Genomic DNA, 12600 nt, shown 5'->3' with positions numbered 1-12600 from the left:
GTGGACATCAAAATCTACAGCTGCCAGAACTCCACACATTTACACACACTGTGGCGTAAGTGTCGAAGATGTTTAACTCTCTCTTGGACACAACAACAAAATCCACCGCTGGCCATGAGCTCCACAAATCTTCCCACACATCATGGCCATGAGCTCCACACATCTTCTTACACGTCCTTTCTCGTGACCTCGATGTGGAAAAGGCACTCGGACCTCATGAAAGATCACTACCTGCATTCGGAGCGCAGTGGAAAGTTAACTAACTGGTTGGCAGAGAAATAGGAAATTATGTTATTAACAGTGACAAAATGGCATAGATTCCAAAGTAGAAGATCATATAACACGTATAACCTTGTCTAAAACCTTGTTTTTGTGTTGGTGTCCCCATGTTAATTAATAACATTAATTCATTCATTTGGTTTTACACCTTAGTTGCAGTTGGTTTAAATATTATTTAAATACAAATTAATACAATATTAATTGAGCTCAGGTTCAAAGTGATGGAAAACTTTTAATGCTACACACACAAAGCACTTGTGTGCGTGTGTCTGTCTGTCGGTGCATGTGTGTGTTTATTGCACAACACTTTGATGTTTTGCAGCTCTTTCAGCATTTTGAAAAGCAGCCAAGGTGGATTAACAATGACACTAAAGAGGGAAGTTACAAAGAAGTAAATCTCAGCCAAGCAATTGTTTTGCTTGTTTTCTCTTTGTTTATTTCTCATTATTTGTTTCCCAATACAAAAAATCCCACTGCTAAATCCATCCAGAACAGCTATCAATGGTATGCATTCTTCACTCATTAAATCTCTCTCTCTCTCTCTCTCTCTCTCTCTCTCTCTCTCTCTCTCTCTCTCTCTCTCTCTCTCTCTCTCTCTCTCTCTCTCTCTCTCTCTCTCTCTCTATCCCTCTATCCCTCTATCCCTCTGTCTCTCTGTCTCTGTCTCTATAGTTTGTTCCTGGACCAGTACAGGGCCAGCCTGGTTGATGCCATAAGAAGATTACTGCGACCCAATGTAAGTGTGTGTGTATATTTTGTATGTCTGTCTTCCTAGAAACATACCATTCATCATCTTTGCCATAATATCTCCAAATAGATCAGTTCTGTAGTTTTAATCTCATGTAATTATTTAATGCAATAATTATAAGCAACTTAATTATAAGCAACTTAAATGCATTTGTATGATCTTTTGCCCTTACTGTCCCTCTGTCTGTGTCTGTGTCTGTGTCTCTCTCTCTCTCTCTCTCTCTCTCTCTCTCTCTCTCTCTCTCTCTCTCTCTCTCTCTCTCTATCTCTCTCTCTCTCTCTCTCTCTCTCTCTCTCTCTCTCTCTCTCTCTCTCTCTCTCTCTCTCTCTCTCTCTCTCTCTCTGTCTCATCTCTCTGTGTCTCTCTCACTGTCTCTCCGTATCTCTTTCTCTTCGTCTCCATCTCTCTTCCTCTCTCTCTCACACTCATTATGATAGTTTAGCATAACTCCAGGTGAAAAACATCCAAGTCAACCACTAGATAATGCTCTGTTGCTCCAGGCCAATGATACCAGCCAAGGCCCGGTGTTAGCCCACTTTGTCAAGTGGTGCAAGGCTCCTATCTTCAATTAACCATCTCCAAGACAGAAGACATGATCATTGATTTTACACGTGAAGTCACATCCAGTACGGGTCAAACAGTGCTACATCTTTCATATCTCGGGACAATCATCGACTTGAACTTGAACTTTGAGGCACATTGTGAAGCTGTTTGCTAAAGAAAATATTAGGATAGGATAGTAGGATAGGATAGTAGTTAGGATAGTGTCAGATTTCCATATTGACAAAAGCCTCAAAACATTATTATAAGTGCTTTTATTGAATCAATCGTATCTCTGTCTTTCTTGTCATGGTTTGATACCTATCTTTAAAGATCTTCTATATTAAACTGATAGATGGTCTAGTGGGCAGCATCTGTCTCCACATGCCAGTCAGCTAATCACTGGCTCAATTCGAAAGGATGACAGCCACCCTTTGCACAATGAGGTTAAAGGGGACATATTATGGAAACAGCACTTTTCCTGGGAAAAGGTCTGTACATGATTTTTTGAGTGGGATATGCATTTCTGAAAGTACCCAGCCTACCAAACAAGCGAGTCAGTTTCAGTGCCCCCTCCTACGTAGGAAGGGGGCAGAATTGAATATTACCTACAACTTCCCCACTCCCCTCCAATCAGAGCGTAGCTACAATTTTGTGGACCAGCGGACGAGCAGCTCCGGCGGGGGGAACTCGCCGCCAGCTCAGCTCCGGGAGTACAATCCCTCTCTCTGCCGGCGGCACCACCAGAGGAGGAGACATGGAGAAGAAAGGGATTGTACTCCCAGAGCTGAGCTGCCGGACTGCCGCCGAGCTACCCCCGCCGGACTTTTCAGCTCCCGGAGGACCCCCACCGACCCCCACCGGCAATTCGGCATCTCAGCTCCCGGAGTACAATCCCTTTCTCTTCCATCTCTTTCGTCGCGGTTCATGGACTTAAGAGAGTCAAGGCCAAAGTTCCGTTCCACCAATTCTTTTCAACCATAGCCGAGATATGCCACACTACGAGTCTTTACTTGTTAAATGCCAGAGAAGTCAGACGCAGTCTTTATGATTCATAATATCATCCGAGGCGCACATAGCTTTTGGCCATGATATTAGATATAATATTGTATAAATACCCATACATAATATTATTATTATTATATTATATTATATTATATTATATTATATTATATTATATTATATAGAGAGCTCCAGGAGTCCGCAAACGGCAACAATCCCTTCTCCTCCATGCTGTGGTTCAATCTGACAGCTCATTGGTCAATAGAGAGCAGCTCATTTGCATTAAAGCTACAGACACCAGAAACAGCACATTCTGAAGGGACTGAAACAGAGGGGAATAGTGGTAAGCGAGATTATTTTTCCTAAAAGCTTTTTCCAGCAAACAGCTCAAAAACATGTTTTCTGGAACTCAAATACTATGTTAACTTGTTGTGAAAACGCCATAATATGTCTCCTTTAAGGTTTATAGTCCGAAAGTGCAGAACAAAGAGATATAAAAGCAGCTTTGTTCCAGGAGCCATCACACAGATGATATGACATAGAAACACCAACATTATTCTGACACACGGACGCAACGACTACTGCAAAACAAATCTACCTAGGGGTAAACATAAAGTAACCTAACCTCTCTCTCTCTCTCTCTCTCGCTCTCTCTCTCTCTCTCTCTCTCTCTCTCTCTCTCTCTCTCTCTCTCTCTCTCTCTCTCTCTCTCTCTCTCTCTCTCTCTCTCTCTCCCTCTCTGTATCTCAGGGTAATCCAGCAGAGATAATGTAGGGGCTAATATGATTTGAGTGTCGGCCATCAGCCTGTCAGCAGCACAACAAGCTTACCAAATGTTTAATAATTTGCTAAGCTGATTAAACAATTAACAAAGCAATTAATTCTCCCACCTAATGGAACTAATTTGTTGTTACTGACAAAGGTGGGCTCGGCACCCCCCACCCCGACCCCCAACCTCATATCAGCGGGCTAGGAGGATCCTGTGTTGATCTGTGTTTGGGATATAGGGCTTTCGCGAGGGTGGACAGGCAGTGGTACTCATTGGACATCATTGTTATTGTTTGGTTCACTTTGTGGCGGTTGAGAGAGAGCGAGAGAGAGAGAACATACAGATGAAGAACAGCTGTCCAAAGGAGATCATCCTGTTGTTTTTGTTCGGCATTGTGTGTTCTGCTGTTGTTTGGGGTTATTTTGTGTGCGTTTCTGTGTTTAGTTCCTACATGACTCCATTCAATTAAAGACAATAATAATAATCAGCTGGATATGAAATAATACCAAAAGCTTAAGGATTTCAAAGAAACGCTTTTTAATCTGCTTGTGATTTACGCACGACACACACACACGCACACACATATCACACATCACACACAACACATTCTCCCTGTCTCTTGCTTTCCCACTCTAGTTTAGCCCAGTGAGCGATGGTATGTATTGTTCCGGGTGTGAAGAGAGAAGTATACTCACAAAGCTTTGGTTATTGGAAAATTGAAAGGTGTTGCTTTGCCTTCTTGGTAATAGTCAAGGACAGGGGTTGATAGGAATGACTTATTGACCCCAGCGCATCATTGTTAAAACTACTGTCAACCAACAAGCAGCTCAGAATGCCCATTCACAAAGCCTAGACCTTCTACGTAGGAACTCCAACCCACCGACCAGGCGAAGTTGGCTGGTGTGTGTTCTCCTGCCAGTGTTGTCATTGGCATCAAGACCAAGACCTGAGGGCTGCTGGCAGACGTCACTGTACAATATATTTTGGTCATAGAACTATGTCCACTTTCTTCTTTGTGTGAGGAGAACATTCCCCGTTTGAATTGACACTTTAGTGCTGGTATATTTTCTTACAGGAATTGACTTGACAAGATTTCTAGTTTATGTATACAAGGAAAAGTTTTTAAAAGAAGGGAAAGTAGTAGTGGTGCTGCTAAGAAATTTTCCTCATTTAGGGCATGGCGTTGGTGTTTGCCCCGCGGCGCAGGGATACGCTGGGTGTCTTCTGCCGGCTGGCCCAGGAGGCGGGCCTCTCGGTCTCTCAGCACCAGCAGTACGACTCTCAGGTCTGGGATGTCCATCTCAAGGTGAGGGGGCGGGGCTTAGGGGGAGTGGGCAGGGCAACAGCAAAAGACATTGCTCACCCCTTTAAGTAAAAATCTAAGAAATGCTTGCCTAGATTGTATTTATATGTGATTCTGTATCAGTAAAGTAAAATTATTATTTTATCTTAAAAAAAAGCACATATCTTAAGATAACCTGTACATATCTGTTGTCAATGCTGATCGTAATTGATAACGATAAGGTTATCAATTAAAATCGAATCCTATAACTGAAATATTCTACAAATACAAAATGCTGGCCAGCCTGTTCTGCTTTTGTTTAGAAAAATCTCTCTATCCCCCTCCCACTGGCACCCAGCCAGCCAAGCTGTGCTAGTTGGCGTCACAGTTGCACAGCCAGTTAGACTGGACTGAAAACTGTTATTGAGTGGTTTTAATTCTGAAAGTATCCTTGAAAAACAAAGATGGCTAATTGCGTCACACTTGAGAATACAATATTATTATTATACATTTATAATAATGTCTTTTTTCCAAGGCATTTACATTTACAAAAACAATTCAAGGCTGATATTCCAGTTTAACAGTACATAACATGACATCAGTTGTGTGCTTTCTATGTATTTTGTGGGGTTTTCCGTGGCTGATGGACGCAACAGCTGAAGAAGCCTTAGATCATGGGCAAATTAAAACCAGCTGCTGATATTGAAACGTGTGTGTGTGTGTGTGTGTGTGTGTGTGTGTGTGTGTGTGTGTGTGTGTGTGTGTGTGTGTGTGTGTGTGTGGTGGGGGGGGGGCTGTCAGCATGGTGTCAGTGTGTGTTTTGGTGTGATATCATCATATTGAATAGGGATATGTGTGTTTGTGTGTGTGTCTTTGTTTTATGTCTAGCCAATTTTTGTCGGTTCAGTAGGGGATTGATATATGAGCTTACACCTTCGCCACACATCACATAGTTTGTGTGTGAGCAAGAAGCGGGATGTGATATATATAACACATCACATACAGATGCTTTTCATTTCTATACGCAGGGAACACACACACACACAAGTGCACACATACAATCATAAAACACCAACCCTAATATCACAATTGAACAGCACCCCTCATACCATCATACAACACCACCCCTCTAAAAACACACCTCATACCATCATACAACACCACCCCTCTAAAAACACCCCTTATACCATCATACAACACCACCCCTCTAAAAACACACCTCATACCATCTTATAACACTACCCCCCTACACCACACCTCATATCGTCATATAACACCACCCCTTTAACACCACACCTCATGTCATCATATAACACCACCTCTCACATCATCATATAACACCACCCCTCTAACAGCACCCCTCACATCATCATAAAACAGCACCCCTTTAACACCACCTCTCATAACATCATATAACACCACCCCTCATATCAACATATAACACCACCCCTCATATCATCATATAACACCACCCCTCATATCATCATGTAACACCACCACTCATATCATCATATAACACCACCACAGATATAATATAACACTACCCCTCATATCATCTTTTATTACACGGCTCTTCTTAATGCTGTGGATTGCTCCGTTCACTTGCATGGGCCTTCTCAACTTCCGGAGGTCGCTTCTTTTTTGATAAGCGGGCCTTAAGCATATAATGACCGCTGTCAAGGAAAGTAGATTTTTTGTCTCTCATTCACGTCTTTCGTATCACTCCGCAAGTAGTCCGGTAACTTATCTATCGCAGCGTATTCGGTTGCAAAGCGATTTAAAACAACTTTTGCGAACTATTTCTCTGCTGATACGAATGGTAACAAATAAATTGTAAAGACACACAGTATTAAGTAATTTTTTCGTTTTGGCTAGTAGCCATGTAATAAGCGGGATAATGTATAGAACGCCAGTCATTATCCTCGTAATGACCGGCGTTCTATACATTATCCCTTACATAACACCTCCCCTCATATCATCATATAACACCACCCCTCATATCATCATATAGCAGCACCCCTCTAAAAAACATGTCTCATGCCATCATATAACATCAAACTCTTAACACCACATTTCATATCATCATATAACACCACCCTTCATACCAACATAAAACATCACCCCTCATGCCAAATATTACCCCACCCCTCTTAAAACCACCCCTCATGCCATCATATTACCCCAGCCCCTGGAGAGAGTTCTATACAGGGACCAACCAGAGAAATGAAAAGGCCTCGAAATCTGCAAAAAAATTATACAATTAAGGCCCAACATTGTGGTAAAAAACACACTCTTTTAAACACATTGTGTGCATCACAAAAGCCATCAGACAATCTCTGTTGTAAACACAAGTAAATATATTCAGGCGGATCTGGATTTCTTTTCTGTAAAAAAATATTAAATTGACAGAATTTATTGACATTTGAACCTCTGAAGTGACCAGCTGAACACGGCTCACACACGTTCACACACGTTCACAACACACACACACACACACACACACACACACACACACACACACACACACTCCTTCATAGATAACAGCAGATCACTCTGGATATAATTAAACAGTTATTTAAATGGCGACATGGGAGGAACATGAGATCTGACGGTAGACACTTGACTTGACCGAGGCTTCTGACGGTGGAGAAGGCCTTGGAGACACATTCATTCAAGTTATTAAGTGAATGATAAAATAATACTCGTTGTTTAATGTTGGTTAATAGACAGATAAAAACCAAGCTCTAATTATTATATGCATATTTCTATCAAAAGTGCATGGTGTGTTTTCACGATTTATGTCAAAGAATTCTCACAGAGAAAAAAAAGAAGTGCTTACTTGCTGCATAAGGAGAGAGGCGACAAGTAGTCTGGGAAAAATCTTTGCGGCTGCAGAGCTAGAATGAACCCAGATCCTGTAGCCTGAAGGCTTTGACCACATGACAGAATGGGTCTTAGAGCACATTTGCCACCACTTCAACACCACACCTCATATCATCATATAACACCACCCCTTCAACACCACCCCTCATATTTACCTCCCTACTCTCTATGGCCCCATCCACACGGGCGAAAACTATCTGTTTCCCTTTTATGCGGTTCAGGAATGTCTCCGTAAAGACGGATTCATTTCGAAGCCGCATCAAGCTAGAAACACTACACATTCTAGACCCATAAGGGGCACTGCTTCTGCTACAGAACTCCAGCAAAAAAAGAAGAAGAAGAGGTGAGCATGTGCATAAAGCATGGACATGGACACCGGATTCCAAAATGGCGCCCATCCATTCCTATGTAAACTGCTCAACATCAAGGAGAGATATGCTTCCACATCATGGGAGCCTAGCCACGCCCTAGTTCATGACGTACCGGATGCAGAAATATTCTTGTTTTTTAGCATTGTTAACATTGTTGCATCATAAGCGAGAGGTCTCGCATTGTTTACCGACTATGGAAGCAGGGTTCGAGTTAGGTGGGAGCCAGTGGGAGCTGAGCTCCCATAGAGAGAGGTCTGGCTCCCATGAAAGCAGCAAACTCAAATATCTGTTGGGGTCTCTGAAAATACAGCAGCATAATATTGTAATTACAAATAAAGCTATTTTCCCTTCCACATACAGAGTAATATTGACGTTAAGTAAGGGATAATAGAACGCCGGTCATTATCGGGAAAAAAAACCCAGACAGGGCGAACCGGACACCGACACGAAACAGCGGTGTCTTGCTTTTACCTGAAAGGGCTTATTTTCGATAATGAGCGGCTACTTGCCAAACAAAAAAATAACTTCACAAAGTGCCTTTTTACAATTTATTGTTACCATTCGTAGTGTTGATCAGCAGAGAAATAGTAAAACAAACCAGCGCAAGGCCAGGACGGTTCGCCCCCCTGTCCCGTCAACAACTGAGCGCACGGCCGGTACAGTCTTCTCCCCCCCCCCCCCCCTCCCCCACTTCAAGAGACCCCCACAAAGATGGAATCATAACTCGAACCCTGCATGGAAGTATAAGTTAACTTCATAAATATGAAAGATTGCTCCATATAACATATAACACCAACAACATAGTAAATCTATGCAGGCCTAGAAAAAATTACAGTTCAATTTTATTGCTTAAGAAACAAGTTCCTTCCAACTATTTACTAAAAATGCAATCAATAATTTATATACAAATAAATGGTTACATATCGATCAGCAATAAGGTTGGAGTAGCCTACCCACATAAATAATTGTAATACGCCATCATTGTTAACTGCCATACACAGCTTAACAAGCAAATGAAAAATGAAATACTAACGTAACTTAAATTAACTTATTAGGCCATTAACAATATTATAAAAATGATACCGTAATGCACCCGTTCTTTGTCTTTGGATCTTTTGAATAAATGGATCAATAAATGGTGAATCGCAATGATCGCAAGCAGAGGAACGTGAGAGTCATTGAGCAGCAACTGAACCAGTCTAAAAATCCATTTAGCACTAAAACAGTTTTAGTGACAGCTATTTCAATGATATGTGTGAGCAGCTGACTCCTTTCAGCTGCTCACCCCTCCTTCTCCAGCAAAAAATAATAATATAAAACGACTTATAAAACGATTGAGGTGGCGTTTTGAAAAGAGAAAACTTAATTTTTTTTAGTACATGGCATAAAGATAATAATGAGCCTCTGATTGATATCCAGACATTTTTTGCGGGGACACATTCCTGTTCCCCAGTTGTATTAGAGTGAACGGAGATATCTACTTCTGGGCCCCTTGAATCGAGGGACCCGTCCACAGCCCGCTAAACAGCTGCAATACCAGGCTTGACCGCTGAGCACTGGTGGATTGCGGTAGTATGCACTGTTCCCGGAGGCTTGGCATAAAGCCTGCGCGCTGGTAACAAACATACAGTCCGAGTACCTCCTCGTAACGCTTTGCGGTGGATCTAAATAGATTTGGTGTATGTGTCTGTCCGTAATCCTTTTTAGCTTCTTTTGTTTGCGGAGCAACATTAAATATTGCACTAGCAACCCAACAAGGGACATGATCAGGCCCCCAGGAACAGTGCATACTTCCGCAATCCACCAGTGCTCAGCGGCCAAGCCCGGTATTGCACCCGTTTTAGCGGGCTGTGGACGGGTCCGTCAATTCATGGTGTCCCAGAAGTAGATAACGCCGTTCACTCAGTGACCGGCGTGGGAAACAGGAATATGTCTCAGATCAAAGGCTCATAATTATATTTATACCATGTTCTAAAAAATAATAAGTTTTCTCTTTTCAAGACGCATCCTCAAACGTTTTATTAGCCGTTTAATGTATTTATTTTTTTGCTGGAGAAGGAGGGGTGGGCAGCTGAAAGGAGTCGTAGTGAAACAAACGGCCCAGTGCCATTGACCTATTAAAGAAGTGCATGGCTCCATTAACTTCTCGTGTCAGAGGTTTTTCATTTACAGGTTGGGTATGGAATTCTCTTTTTTGGCCATTTTTGCAAAATTACTTGAAATCCTTATCATAACCCACTTACATCCACTGAGTTAGAAGTACTGACATGCAAATTAAACAAGTCAATCATCTGTGGAACGGGCAGGGCTCGAAAAACTCCAGCCAATGTTTTCCAGACCCACCGAGTGGCATTGGACAGTAAGTACGTCAATCAAACGGTCGTACTGCACTCCCTCTCCCCCGCTCCCTGCGCATGACCCCCTCGTGCACGTACTCAAAGCTCGTGACCCAGATCAAGCTTCTGTTTGTTGTTGTTGTCCTACGGTAGCTACTGGAGCTAGCTAACTAGCTAATGGCTTGCTCTCGCGCATCTGTGTTCACGCTCGTGAATGATCGCGCGTCCATGTACTTGGAATGGGTGGAGTCAGAGTCAGCGTTGAAGGAGAGGGGGTAGGACCATTTGAGTTGTGTGTTTTCAAAATCTGCTGGCGTTTCGCAAATCCCATACCCAACCTTTAACTTGAATGGCGTTTAACACGGGATATAAAAAAACACACATATCATTGAAATAGCTGTTACAGGCACTGACGTATTGATTACCTGAATGATTATGGGAGACCTACGTAATTTTCCTAACAGTGTTAATAGTCTAATATTAAGATTTCAGTTGCGTTGGTATTTCATTTGCATTTGCTTGTTTAGCTATGTATGACAGCAGTGTTTCCCATACATAGACCATTGTGTGGCGCGGCGCCACAGAATCAACATCGAGCGCCACGAATTGATTCTGTTTTTTTTTTTGTTTTTTTTATATATATTTTTTTTTGATATATATATATATATATATATATTTTTTTTTTAATAACGCGATTTGGAAATCTAAAAATCGTTCCGTCCATTCATCTCTGCATAGCACTCGTTCCCCCTGTCATTCTCACACACACACACACACACACACACACACACACACACACACACACACACACACACACACACACACACACACACACACACACACACACACACACACACGGAGCGAGAACGACGATGCTAACACATGAACCCATCGATGTCACCCGTCGCTTAGCAACCGGACACGCTGGGGTTGTTAACTGTATTTTTTTGGGCCTACATGCGTTTACTACGTTCTTGGTGTGTATGTTATATGGAGCAATCTTACATATTTATGAAATTCCCAGAGCAATAAAGTTCTATCTCTTTTTATTTGAACTGCCTGTATGTCCTCTTGATTATTGTATTACAGGGTTAGTTTTATCAGATATCAGTTATACTAGACATCTTTAATCTTATTAACATACAGTTGGCCTGTTCCTCTGAATATTGAAATAAAAAGATTCTCACAATTGTATTTCTGTCATTCAGATCTGATGGGTCTGTGTATATATTTGGTCATTTGATTCTCGTTTTCAGAAACAGAAAAATGTATTAAAAAACAAGTTGTAATTAAGATTTTTTAAGAAAATTTATATACAAGGTGTTTTTCTTTATAAGGTCAAAAATTGACCAACTAATCTAAAATAATTATCATTATCATTGTTAAATAATAATTGTTGCCCAGATGGCAGGAGTAGTGTAATTTAAAGATCACATATAGAGAATCATCGGGGGGTTAGTAACTTATACTTCCATGGTCGGTTAACAATGCGAGTGTGCTCGTTCGTGATGCTGCAATGCTAACAATGCTAGAAAACGAGAATATTTCTGCATCCGGTACGTCACGGACTAGGGCGTGTCTAGGCGCCCATGATGCGGAAGCAAATCTCTCCTTGATGTTCCCCTGCGCCATTGAGCAGTTTTCATAGGAATGAATGGGCAGCCATTTTTCAGTCCGTGGTCCATTCTTTTTATGTCCATGGACATGATCTGCTGCAAAATCATCACAAGCATGTAGTCCGCCATCATTGTTGTTGTCGTTCTGAGACGCCGCGGGCTAGCCAATCACTAAGGCTAGAGGGTCGAGGGGTGGGGCGATGACATCATTGTTTGCGTTTCAGGCGTCCACACGAATCCTAGCACGAATCCGCATAGGTCCGGTTTTATTTGAAACCACCCTGGGACATGGTTTCAGAAAAGTGCGGTTTCGGGCACCGGATCCGCCGGATCCGTCTGGACAGTCTGCCCAAACGCACAAGACTTAGATTTCACCAAAAAATCGGCTCCGTGTGGACAGGGCCTAAACCCCCTACTCCCTACTCTCTCTAAATCCCTGACTCCCTACTCTCACTACATCCCCTACTCTCTCTAAACCCCATACTCTCTACTCTCTCTAATCCCCCTACTCCCTACTCTCTCTAAACCCCCTACTCTTTCTTAACCCTCTACTCCCAACTCTCTCTAAACCCCCTGCTCTCTACTCTCTACTCACTCTAAACCCCCTACTCCCTACTAGGAGAAGTAGCCCTCAAAAAGTGGGGCTCGCTGATAAAAACCCACCCTGAGAATTCTCTGCGATGCTGTGAGACCACACACCCCAGATCGATTTGAACCTAAAATATGATGCATAGTGTACATTTAAGGCTGGCAAGCCAAATGGAAAGTGTTACA

General features: G+C 42.2%; 1 protein-coding gene across 2 annotated transcripts in view; it reads left to right on the top strand.

Annotated features, from left to right (window-relative positions):
• Nucleotides 1-12600, top strand: part of camkmt (calmodulin-lysine N-methyltransferase) — a 158345-nt gene that overhangs the window by 138371 nt on the left and 7374 nt on the right. The window contains exons 9-10 of one of the 2 annotated variants that reach the window (XM_060072883.1): nucleotides 952-1015; nucleotides 4513-4644. In XM_060072883.1, coding sequence (XP_059928866.1) covers nucleotides 952-1015; nucleotides 4513-4644 — 196 coding nt within the window. Of the gene's footprint in view, nucleotides 1-951; nucleotides 1016-1464; nucleotides 1763-4512; nucleotides 4645-12600 lie in introns of those variants that run through there. The other variant, XM_060072884.1, reaches the window with a different exon arrangement.

Source organism: Gadus macrocephalus, chromosome 15 (assembly GCF_031168955.1).
Source record: "Gadus macrocephalus chromosome 15, ASM3116895v1".
Classification (NCBI taxonomy): Eukaryota; Metazoa; Chordata; class Actinopteri; order Gadiformes; family Gadidae; genus Gadus; species Gadus macrocephalus.
This window is presented reverse-complemented; position numbering and strand designations above follow the sequence as displayed.